At 38.0% G+C, this 12,479-nt stretch overlaps 1 protein-coding gene across 1 annotated transcript in view; it reads right to left on the bottom strand.

The window, feature by feature from the left end:
• Positions 1 to 12,479, bottom strand: part of MYO3A (myosin IIIA) — a 271,870-nt gene that overhangs the window by 113,412 nt on the left and 145,979 nt on the right. Inside the window, 3 exon segments of the mRNA XM_017870799.1 lie at positions 1,725 to 1,839; positions 1,928 to 2,026; positions 9,454 to 9,656. Of these exon segments, the coding sequence (XP_017726288.1) occupies positions 1,725 to 1,839; positions 1,928 to 2,026; positions 9,454 to 9,656 (417 nt within the window).

The following is a 12,479-nucleotide window of genomic DNA, read 5'->3' on the forward strand; positions in this document are numbered from 1 at the left end:
AAAAAAAAAAAAAAAAAAAGAACAAAGTTGTAGAAGGGTTTAATGCTTCCTAATCTCAATACTTATTACATAGCTATGATACTCATGTGTGATACCGGTATAAGGATAAATATATAAATCAATGAGATAGAATTGAGAGTCCAGAAATAAACCTATATATTTGTGGTTAATTGATATTTGACCAAGAACAATGGGGAAAGAATAATCTTGCCAACAATGGTGCTGGTACACTGAATGTCCAGAAGCAAAAGAATGAAGTTAGATCCCTACCTCACAATATGCACAAAAACTAACTCAAAATGGAACAATGACCTAAGTGTAAGAGCTAAAACTATACAACTATAAGAAGAAAGCTTAGGCATAAATCTTTGTGAGCTTGGTTTTCTATATAAAACTAAAATCATAAGCAATAAAAGAAAAAATAGATAAACTGAACTTCATAAAATTTAAAAACTTTTGTGCTTCAAAGGACACCATCAAGAAAGGGAAAATATAACAAATAGGATTTTTTTTTTTCAAATCAGATATCTGATAAGGAGCTAGTACCTAGAATATAAAAAATTTCTACAACTCAATAATAAAAAGACAATAACCCAATTAGAAAACATGCGAAGGATCTGAACAGACATTTCTCCAAAAAAGATCCACAGATGACCAATAAGTACATGAAAAAAAAGTGATACCACTTCACATCCACTGGAATCACTATAATCAAAATGACAGATAACAATAAGTGTTGGTGAAGATGTGGAGAAATTGGAAACTTCATGCAGTGCTGGTGGGAATGTAAAATGGTGCAGCGATTTTGGAAAACAGTTGAACAATTTAGTGAAAAAGTTAAACACAGAGTTACCCTATTCAGCATTTGCACTGCTAGGTATATATCAAAGATAAATGAACACTTACGTCCACACAAAAAGTTGTACATGAATGTTCATAGCAGCATTATTCATAATAGACAACCGAAAACAACCTAAATGTTGCCCATCAACTAATGAATGGGCAAATAACATGAAGTATACCCATAAAATGAAATATTATTTAACAACAAAAAAAGAAGTACTGATACATGCTACAAAAATGGATGAACCTTGCAAACATTATGCTAAGTGAGAGAAACCAGTCACAACGGATCACATATTATGTGATCCCATGTATGTAAAATGTCCAGAAAAAGCAGATTTATAGTGATAGAAAGTAGGGATGAAGTCAGAATTGAGTCAGAAATATGCTAATTGCTACCATATTTCTTTTTGGGGTGAAAAATTTATGAAAATATTCTATAAATGATTATGGTCATGAATACACATCTCTGTGAATATACTAAAAGTCACTGAAATATACACTTTAAATAGGTGAATTATATTGTATGTAAATTATATCTTAATAAAGTTATTAAAAGATTGCACTAAAAGAACATGCACATTTATGCATTTATGTAAAATTATATATATATGTTTATATATATTTCCCATATATGTATATGGGAAATGTAAGTATAAGTAAAATAAAAGATTAAGAACAAAACTAAATTCAATTATATGTCAAGGCCACTATTTCTTCACTTATAAAGTAAATTTTATATTTCCAGTTATTTCATAAGGCTGTTCTAATATATGTAAAGCACTTATGCTGGTATATATTAATCACTCAATAAATGCTCTTAACATTAATGATGATAAAAAGATCCTTTCTAAAGAGGTTCAAGTGTCTTTCATACTTACCTCCATTGTAAAACCTATGACTTTGAAACATTGCTCAATTAATTCATACTGGGATTTATAGAAACTATTATTCATGATGTCTTGTACTGTTCTGAGGTGGTCATTTTGTAGGTACCTAAAAAATATATAAAAGGAAGGATAAAAGTCTAAAATTAAGTGAAAAGTGAAAGTATTATTGATGAAAGTACAACCTGGTAGATTACCTGGGAGGCTTATTTTCAGGCAGTTTGTAATGGGCTAGTTTCTTTTTTTCAGCCAAACCAGCATAAATGTAGTAAAATATATGAAAATTTTTTTCTCCACTGGAAAAAAAGATATTTTCAGTAAGGGAGTTAGTAAGAATATTTATTGTTTAAGTTACTTGACAATATAATTATTTGAACAATGACTGTGAGTGCTAATATGGGCTTTTCTGAATACTGCATTTTGGCTTTCTGTGGTCGTTATTGTTGTCATTATTTTCAACAACCACTGTCATTAAATTCCAGACATTATCTTAATCACTTCATAGGAATCATTCAATATACATTTGTGAGTGACTTCCAGGCACTGTTCCAGGCACTGGGGATATAGCAGAAGCAAAACTGTCAAAAATCCCTAACTCGTTGGAGTTTACATGCCAGTGGAGCAGACAGAAAAAAGAATAATGTATACAGCCATGCCAATGGTTATAAGTGCTACATTATCTCATTAACCCACCATAGGCCCCTGAGATGGGCATGTGTTTCCTATTTTATGTAGAAGGAAACTGAGGAATTAGAGCTGTCAATCTCCCCCAAAGCCACAGAGTTGATAATTAATATGGATTTGAATCATGTCTGTTTGACTCCAAAGCCCATGCTTTTAACCACCTTTGAATATTGTCTTTCTGAGGCTTAGTTTTCTTACTTGTATGAGGAATCTCTTTCTTATAAGCCTCAAATCCCATGATTCTGTGGTTCTAAGTAGTATAAATAGCATTTTCCAGATGCTGCAATAATGTCATTAAGGGCATATGGATTACAACAAGGTACGTTTCCACTTCAGGATGTTTCACAACATAATTTCTTGGACCTTGGGGTCTCCTCTCCTCCTTCCCTCATGTCTTCCTTCTGCTCTAGTGGGCTCCAGGGAAAGACCACACTTTCAGGCTCTCTGCTGAAACAGCAGAGGATGAACCTCCTGCTCTATAGTTTCCCCATCTCTACTGCCCTGTTTTACTTCCACTCTTGATGAAACTAGTGGTCAATTGGGACACCCTGGGGTTTGCATCTCCCTGTGGCATTCCCCTTCTCGTCCTCCTACTAGATCCTCCTCCTGTTTGAGGGTGGTCCTCAAACTTCACTTGACTGTCTACTCCATTATCACCAGGCTCACCAGGCTCACAGGTTGGGACAGGGTAGGATTCTTCTTACAGTGTTTAAATTAATTCTAATGTCTCAACCAGAAGGCCTTGCTGTCTTCACTTCTTTCTATTGTTCCTTCTCTTTCCGTTGGTATAAAACTCTCATCCCACCACAAAGCTTTGCATGTCACCGTAGGGATTGGGGCAGGAGACACTAAATTGTTGTGGATACTCCCCTTCCTGCCACTCTTGGCAGTGGCCTGAACTGTGTTCTGGGTCCTAAACTCATCACACCCAAGATGGAAACTTCAGGGGCAGCTTGTATCCCCTCTCACCCTGCTCCTTTCCTTCACCCCCTCCACAGCCTTTATCAGCAAACTTAGGGGCCAATGAAATATTTTCAGAAAAGGAATTATTATTATTAAACTTATTTTTAGTAGAACAGAGGGGTCTTTGAATTCTTTTCCATATGAAGTACATGAAACAGAAAAAAGCCCACTTCATGATATGCATAATTATACATAAACTATTTTACTTAAAAGGTAAGAAAGGACTTAAAAACCTTCCAGGGTCTTCTCCCCCTGTACATGATGCAGTATCATCTCAGTGGAGATGGAAATTTACTGTTGCTCTCTTTAGAGATTATTCATTCTTTCAGTATGTAGAAGTTTTCCTCAGAATCAACAGTAACTCAAATATATCCATATGTATTTACTCTTCCAATAATGCAGTAAAATTTGGAGTTTCAGAGCAACTGTGGCTTTATTTTATAATCTCTAGTTTTGATACAACGTTCTGCCAAAAGCCATTCCAAGAATAATTTTTTACAGAAGCTCAATAAGGACTCCAACACATCACTCATGTAGGTTTAAAATAACATTAAAGATTTGATACTTGTGACACACTAATAACTATTGAAGGTACTCTCTTTGGTATTTCTTGAAAGTTAACAAATTGAAATACTTAATATGAAAGGGTAGAGCTTGATAAGGTGAATAATGCAGAGCTCTGTTCTTCCTTAGTATTTCAAAAGGAAGGAAGACATTTTCTGAAGAGAAAGGTAACAATGCTATTGGTTAGTATGCATTCTGCACTGAAACTCTCCCCTGAGTGAAGGGAGAGTCGGGGGGGGGGGGGGTCTTATATAATTAGGGAGGGATAGTCCCATTCCAAAAGAAAGGGGCTATGGGAAAATAAATAGATTTGAGATGTGTATTCCGTTGAATTTGAGATGGTAGCAGGATATGTGGGTAGTTGGAAATTTTTTAAAAATGTAAACATTTTTCAGTTTTAAGAGAAGGGGAGAAGTATGTCTTTGGGTGTCAATCATGTAGGGCTCTCTGTTGAGGCCATAATGTCAGAAGAATTTGTGAAGTGAGAGAGTGTAAAGAACAAAAGAGAAAAGCTGCAGGGACAAATATTTGGTAAATACACAGTGTGAGACTGGATGGATACATCTAAAACAGAAGAAGAATTCAGGGAGGCAGGAGAGGAATCAGGAGAATCTAGTCATGGGGCAAAGACAAGTGAAGGTTTAAAGAAAAGGGGTGGTCCAGAGGCTGGGTGCTGAAGTGAGGACTGGCACACCTTCCTTCAGAACTCATCCTATTCTGTTACTTGTTGCAGTCACCAGTGATAATGCAAGAAACACCAACATGGCCTACAACTAAAGTTAGAACAAAAGTGAAAGTTTCCTTTAGTTCTTGTCTTTTTTCACCACAGAATAATAAAAATTTCTCTACGACTGGCACAGCATATAATTCAGTTTGCTTTCTTCTAATGAAGCACACTGATTGTGCACTTCACTAATTATACATTGTATCAGTTAAGTGCTAACAATGTGATTGCTAACATTAACTAATACAGTGCAATTGTGATTGTTAACACTACTACATTGTTCACAATATACACTAATTGTACATTGTATCAGTTAAGTGTTAACCACAATCACATTTGTATCAGTTAAGTGTTAACATTTGTGATTGTTAACAATGTACACTAATTGTACATCGTATCAGTTAAGTGTTAAAACTTAGACACACAATATTAATGATTTCTTTTCATCAGTTTACATTTATTAGGAATTATAATTTGAAAAGACCTGGAGAAACTTTGGGGAATATACTGACCTTCAACGGACAATCAGAAAGTTAAAGAAACAGGAAAAGAACACACCTCCAAAGCTTACCCGGGGTCCCTAACCATATCAAGCTGTGCTTAAGAACACAGAGCACTATGGTATCCCACACTTGCTAATGTTTCCAGGGGTTCCCAGTTCAGGTCTGCCTGAGGACAGACAGAGGGTCTTACAAGTTACCAAATATCATTTCTCTGATTGTGGCCTCATTCCTACTTGTGGATCTTCTAACACTTCTTCAGAGTGAGTTCCACTCAGCTGCTTGCAGGAAGGCCCTCAGGGCTGTCTCATATGTGTGTTCACCTGCTTTGCATCCTGGGGATTACCTGTGCAGCCAATGCCTTTGACAGCCTCAAACGGTGGCAAAGTACTCACAAGGGTGTAGCTTAATTCCTGTGAAACCTTTGAATATTCAATGAAGTGGCCAGCAATCAGACTTAGAAAGCTAATAATGAAGTTTTGCATTCTTAAGGCACTACAGGGTATCCATAAAGCAACACTTTGAGTTTTTCCTTTTTAATCACAGCTCCCACCTTGTAAACTCTCTCCTCCTGGATATGCAGTCTCCTCAGTCCCCTTCTCTTGCTATCTACCTGCTGAATCTTAGCAGATGAACTCATTTCTTACTTTCATGAGAGGCTAGAAACCATGAGTGATCAGCAAGTTTTATATCATACTGTGAGCTGTGTTACCACAAGAATCCTACCTTACTTGGCTTTATGTCTCCTGTGCCTAGCATACAGTAGGCACTCAATAAATATGTGTCAAATAGATGGATGGATAGATGATGGATGGATGGATGGATGGATGGATGGATGGATGGATGAATGGTGGGCTTTGGAGTCAGACAGAAGGACGAGGCTTCAAACTCCAACTCATTCATTGCTAACTTTTTGACATTAAGGGACTTATTAAAATTCTCTTAGTTTCTCACTTTTAAAAGAGAAGATGACACCCTGTCACATGACTGCAAGAATTAAAAGAGATAATGACTATAAGGTGTTTAGCGCAGTGACTGACATAGAATAACTGCTCCATAAATACATTTCCCTTTCTCCACAATGGAGAGCACCATGTCTGCCACTTATTTATGTCTCCTATAGAGTCCTGTTAAGTGCTGGGGACATGAGAGAAATGCAATCAATGCCTGCTGAACTAAACTGTAGTAACAGGAGGAAACTGCCGTGGAAATAGCTATAATTTGTATTTATGAGAATTATCTAGCATTGCCTTCAATAGGTTCATTTTATTCTTGAAATTAAGTAGCCTCTTTTAAAATTTTCTCCTTAAAAACTATCAATGTTTAGAAAAGAATTTAAGTCACAGGTTATAAGATAGTACCATCATCATTAGAAAGGTAATCTAAAAATAAATGTGGTCAGAGATTGAGCTGGGATGACATTGCCAGAGGCAAAAAGTGAAGAAAAGAACAAAATGTCTTAAAAGAAAGGGTGAGTTCATTAAAAAAAGATACGCGTCTGCTCTGATTCTTCCCTACTCCTCAGATCATTCTACACTCTTCTTTGTTTGCTCTGGGACCCCAAAGGCCAATCCTTACAGCCTGCAATCCCTGGACTCCCTTGCTCTCTGGTTTCCATATGGGTTCAGCCAATAGGAAGCACAGGCAGGAAACAGGCGGAGGGAGGAGAGAGAGGCTGGGATGTTATCCCCTTGCTCTCTCCCTGAACGGCTGCATCCCATTAAGGCCATAGCTCTCGACAGGCAGCCCCTGATCCACAGCTGCAGCTGGCACCAGGCACTAGTGCTGCCCCTCCCTCTGCCTGCAGACAGGAAGGCAGCCATGGCTCCTCACCCCTGTTAGTCCATGGGCATCTCACCATTCATTCTTGGCTCTTCAATGCTCATGTGACTTCTGTAAACAGTTTTCTCAGTTAAAACCCTTGAGCTTGTTCTTTCTGTTCAGTACCCTGATTGATAACAGAGCAATTAAGTTTATAATTTGTAAAGGTACCTATTAAGAATTCTTCCATCAATCACAGGTCTAATATTTTCATATTCATAGGTCACTCAAAGCTCCTCTGGAACTTAAAAATGCAATTAAATTAGGTGAAAGAAAAAACATAAAAATGGAAAAAGTGTTATAAATTAAAGACAGCTGTGCTCAAACTATAACTGAGTTATATTTCCACTTGATTGTGAATTTGGAATTTGGAATGCTTTTCCCCAATAAGCAAAGTTGTAAAATTAGAATAGTTCCTTAGGGGGAAAAATTACTTAATTCATAGCATGCCTTAAATATAATCCTGACTATGCTATTTCTTAGAATGCATCCTACAATATTTCAGTAAGCATTAACAGGATTATTTCTGTGGTTACAAGCTCAGGGCCTCATTGTGTAACTCCAGAGGGTTATGTTCACGTGTTATTCTATATGAACTGTGTTTTTGCACTCAGCTCCATAGAATACACCGTGAATGATATCCCTTGATATTATGCAACAGGGTGGTGCCATCTACCAATTAGTTACTCTTAAGTAGTTCTCCCCGAAGGGCCTGAAGGAGAGGCTTACACAATTATGAGAGCAGAACAAATGGTTTTAAGAACTAGCTAAGTTTCCACATCTGCTAAGATCCTGAGGTCCTTCTATTTATGGGCAGCAACGGCACTGACACACATGTCCACTGAGTTTTGGGCACTGGACACACATCAATAAATAGTATCTACCATTTATTGAACATCTTCAATATCCCAGGTACTGTGCTATATGTTATTTCTAATCAACTATTAATACTACTATTACTACTAATGGCTTAAACTTATGGATTTCTTACTATATGCCATTCATTGTGGTATATACTATACATACCTTGTCTTAATTGATAGGTAGGTACTAATGCTATTTCATTTTAAAGATGAAAACAGAGGTGCAGAGAGGTTAAGTAAACTGTTTCAAATCCTACATATAATGAATTACAGAGCCAAGATCCTGTAAGAATCTTTAAGGTTTAAATATCTTACCCATGGTGGATTAAAATGGTCTGGTACCACAATTGAAAACCACATGTGTCTAATAATCATTCCTTCCTCTTTTTTTTTGAGATGGATTCTTGCTCTGTCACCCCAGCTGGAGTGCAGTGGCGTGATCTTGGTTCACTGCCAGCTCCGCCTCCTGGGTTCATGCCATTCTCCTGCCTCAGCCTCCCGAGTAGCTGGGACTACTGTCGCCCACCACCACACCCAGCTAATTTTGTGTATCTTTAGTAGAGACGGGGTTTCACCTTGTTAGCCAGGATGGTCTCGATCTCCTGGCCTCGTGATCTGCCCACCTCGGCCTCCCAAAGTGCTGGGATTACAGGCGTGAGCCACCGCACCCAGCCTCCTTCCATAGTTTCAATTGAAGACCAAAGGGTAATTTTCCATACTGGGGCTAGTGCTCAGGAGCTGGACTCCAGGCAACTTCTATTCATGACTTACTCATGAATTGAATGACACCAAGCTTGAAAGCACTTACATTAAATAATAATGTACTAATATACAACAAGGCTTATTATGTTACTGTGAATTAACTTGACATATTACTACAATAATGTAGCATATGTTTAGCATAAAACCAACATAAGAAAAATGAAAGATTCTAACTTGCCAAGCTTTTAAACAAAATAATGTAACTACTAGGGTACAAATCCAATGTGTAACGATAGTTTCCTCATTAGAATAACAAAGATGTTCTGTGAGACAGGAGAGAAACTTTGTCATTAAGCTACAAACCCGCAAAAGGAATTCATTCAACTTAATATCAAAGCATTATGAAGAGTATTGATGGCTAAAATCAGTCAGCAATAAAAGGTCAATACGATAAACCTCCTTCTTGAATCTTTAATTTGGCCCCTTGTGTATAAACATAGGAAGAATAGAATTAATACAAATGTCTATTTATATATGCTAGCATTTAAAAGAGAAAAGCATTCAGTTATTTCTAATTAAATTTCACATTAATTTTGTATAGATAAATATATTCTCTGCTATGTCAGAACGGTCTCTAATTTATGCTGTTAGTACCTCTATGATGGGCTTAGGCTTTCTATCTGGCAGCATAAATTTTAGGTTATTTATTAATTCCTCTATTGAATGCTACATATATTTGAGAGTAAGACAGTGCTGATGGATTTCTTCATTCTCAATGGTAAGTGCTTTGCATATAGTAGGTGATAAACAAAATTTTATTGAATGAGAATGACATTTTACTATTAAAGCATTATGTTTGCTTCTGCTTCCTCCAAAATAGGAGAGGTTTGAAATAAACTTACATAGCTTGGTGGATAACTCGGGATTTTTCCAGGAGATATTCAGAAATCTGTGCTCCCACTACAGCTCCAGAAGAGGTGAATTTCATTTCTAAGTATTTTCCAAATCGGCTAGAATTGTCATTTATAATAGTGCAGGCATTGCCAAAGGCTTCTACCAACTTGTTTACTTGTAAAATCTTCTCTTGCAAGGTTCTGTTATTAGCCTAAAGAGAAAATATTAAGATATTTTTAAAAACATAAAAAATTAACTTGGTATATAATGAAATGTCTCTTCTTTGGTAAGCACTTTATCTAGACATAAACATACAAAAGCATGTTCCTGATATATTGGCAGATGTTACATCCTGGTCTATTTTCCCCCTCCCATACGTGGATTCACTAACTTGTTTTCTTAAAAAAGGACAAGGAGATATTCTATACTTTTCAAATGCAGTTCTGCCTGATTTACAAAGATAATTTATAAGCAGCCTATGCACATTGAAGTACACTTGTCATTCTGTTATTCCTCCTCTACCTGCCTGGGCCCCCATCCAAATAGTCCCCAAAGCCAGAACCACTTTACTTGCTTTCACAGAAGCTGCTAATCCTGAAACTGAGAGAGGAAAGATAACTCATTAATTCAGAAGCAGAGAGAAGGGAATAATTATGAAAAGTGAGAACAGCTTGGAAGTATGAATGGGAGGAGTGGAAACCAGGTCAAGGTTAGCAGGCTTATATGGCTCTACCTCTATTTCTTCCCCATCTCTTATGCTCCTCTTCTCAAAGAAGTATGTTCCATGTTTCTTTTTTACTACTTTAGTTGAAATTCTACTGAGTAGAAATTTATTTGGGTTAATAGCCAATCACTTTTACAAAGGCATTCCAACCTCTGCCCCCCGAGGTGTAGGGAGGTATTAGTTATTCACAACTTGGCAGAAGTTAGCTTAAGTAGATTATTTTCAGTGTAATACCTACTTTAATACTTTACCAAGATCAACTATGTTAGACTTATTGCAAATTTTCTATGTTGAGGGAGAACAGTGGAAGCTATTTCTGGAACACAGGCTACATTAGAATTTGAGTGGGTTGGAGGGGGCATTCACAATGAAGTTTTCAGGCTGTGTAAGAACTTTGAGTATCTTATAAAAGAGGAAATAAGGGGTGAGAAAAGAGCACAGTAATTTGGGGGATGAACTTGGCTCTTTTAAAATGTTTTGGGCTGGCCTTGCACCCATGATAAAGGTGAGATAATATTTTCATTGGCATATATTGAATAGCAGTGACCTGCTAAGTAAGATTTGGAAGACTGCATATTTCAAAGGTAAGTTCTATCTACCAAACACCTCGTTTTTCCATCTGGTAAATCCTTATCAAGGACATAAATTAAAACAAGATAAGATGTGATAAGGGTAGGAATCTGAAAATACATATATACCTATCCCCAATTAACATTAATCTAAAACAAGACAAAGAGATTAGATTAAGGAGTTTGCTGACATCTACAGAACCACATTCACACACAATTAATTTATCACTGATGAGAACCTCTATCAGCCCGCAGATCAGGACAGAATAGCAAGACCTGCGAGTAAATTCATTCAGGTGTTCAGCTCCTCTACACCAGGATAATATGCTATGCCTCACTGCCCCCGCGCCCCACATTAAATCTTATCTCACCATTGTGAAAACCTTTTAAAATGATACTTCTAGAAGGAGAGAGTGGTTGATGGGCAAGGGGGAAGAAAAGGCTAAGATGAGACATCTGGGGTAGCGCCACCTTTTTTTTAGGTCTCTCCTGGCTCTTCCACTCCCGAGAGGGTCACAAGTCTGCTAAGTAGAGGTTATATTAAGCCACTGGGTCAAGACTTCTGATAGAACATATTAAAACCACTCAATTAGTTTTTAACAGGAACATGGAATTCTTCCTACTCATCATTTTGAAAATGAATTAGGAGTGACATCAAGATGGTTGGCCAGAAGCTCCTAGTGCTCTCCCTCTGATATGGTTTGGCTCTGTGTCCCCACCCAAATCTCATGTCAAATTGTAATCTCCATGTGTCAGGGGAGAGGGCCTGGTGAGAGATGATTAGATCATGGGGTGGATTTTCCCCTCACTGTTCTTGTGATAAGGACTGAGTTCTCATGAGATCTGATGGCTTGAAAGTGGCATTTCCCCCTTTGCTCCCTCTTCCTTTCTCTCCTGCTTTGCTGTGCTTGCTTCCCCTTCACCTTCTGCCCATGATTGTAAGTTTTTTGAGGCCTTCCCAGCCATGTGGAACTGTGAGTCAATCACACCTCTTTTCTTTATAAATTACCCAGTCTCAAGTAGCTCTTTATAGCAGTGTGAGAATGGATAATACACCTTCAAGCCCCCACCTACCTGCAAATGAGTAAACAAGTACATTTAAACCAAAATAACTAAAGGAGCACGCTGGAGAACAGCAAAAAACCAGCCAGTAGAAATCCTGTAGAGCACAGAAACCCAGGATGGCCACATAGAGAAGGAAAGGAAACACCTTACCTTTACCACATCATGCCCCAAGTGGGGATCAGCTCACAACCAGGAAGGAAGGACAGCTCCCTGCAAGGAAAGGTAAGCAAGATACCCCCAGCAACCTCTCTCACTACTGTGGACACTTGCAGTCATTGCTACTGGAGACTCCTGCAGTCCTCACAGGCTCTGAGCTTGGCTGAGGGAGCTGTCTTGCACCAGAGCTGAGGCAGCACCCCACCCTCAGAGGGCCTCAGGCCTCCTGAACACTGAAGTAGTTGCTGCCACCACACATCACAGGTGAGGTGGTACCTTGCACCCTGGGGCTCCAAGCCTCTGGCACACCTAAGCAGGAGCACCTCCTAGCACCACAGATGATCAAATATGTGGAAATTAAACAATGTACTGCTGAACAGCCAATTGGTCAAAGAAGAAAGTAAAAGGGAAAGTAAAAAATACCTTGAGACAAACAACAAGGAAAACACAACATACCAAGCCTATGGAATGTAGCAAAAGCAATTCTAAGAGAGAGGTTTGTAGCAATAAATTCCTACGT

Source organism: Rhinopithecus bieti, unplaced genomic scaffold, assembly GCF_001698545.2.
Source record: "Rhinopithecus bieti isolate Rb0 unplaced genomic scaffold, ASM169854v2 scaffold_5022, whole genome shotgun sequence".
Taxonomy (NCBI): Eukaryota; Metazoa; Chordata; class Mammalia; order Primates; family Cercopithecidae; genus Rhinopithecus; species Rhinopithecus bieti.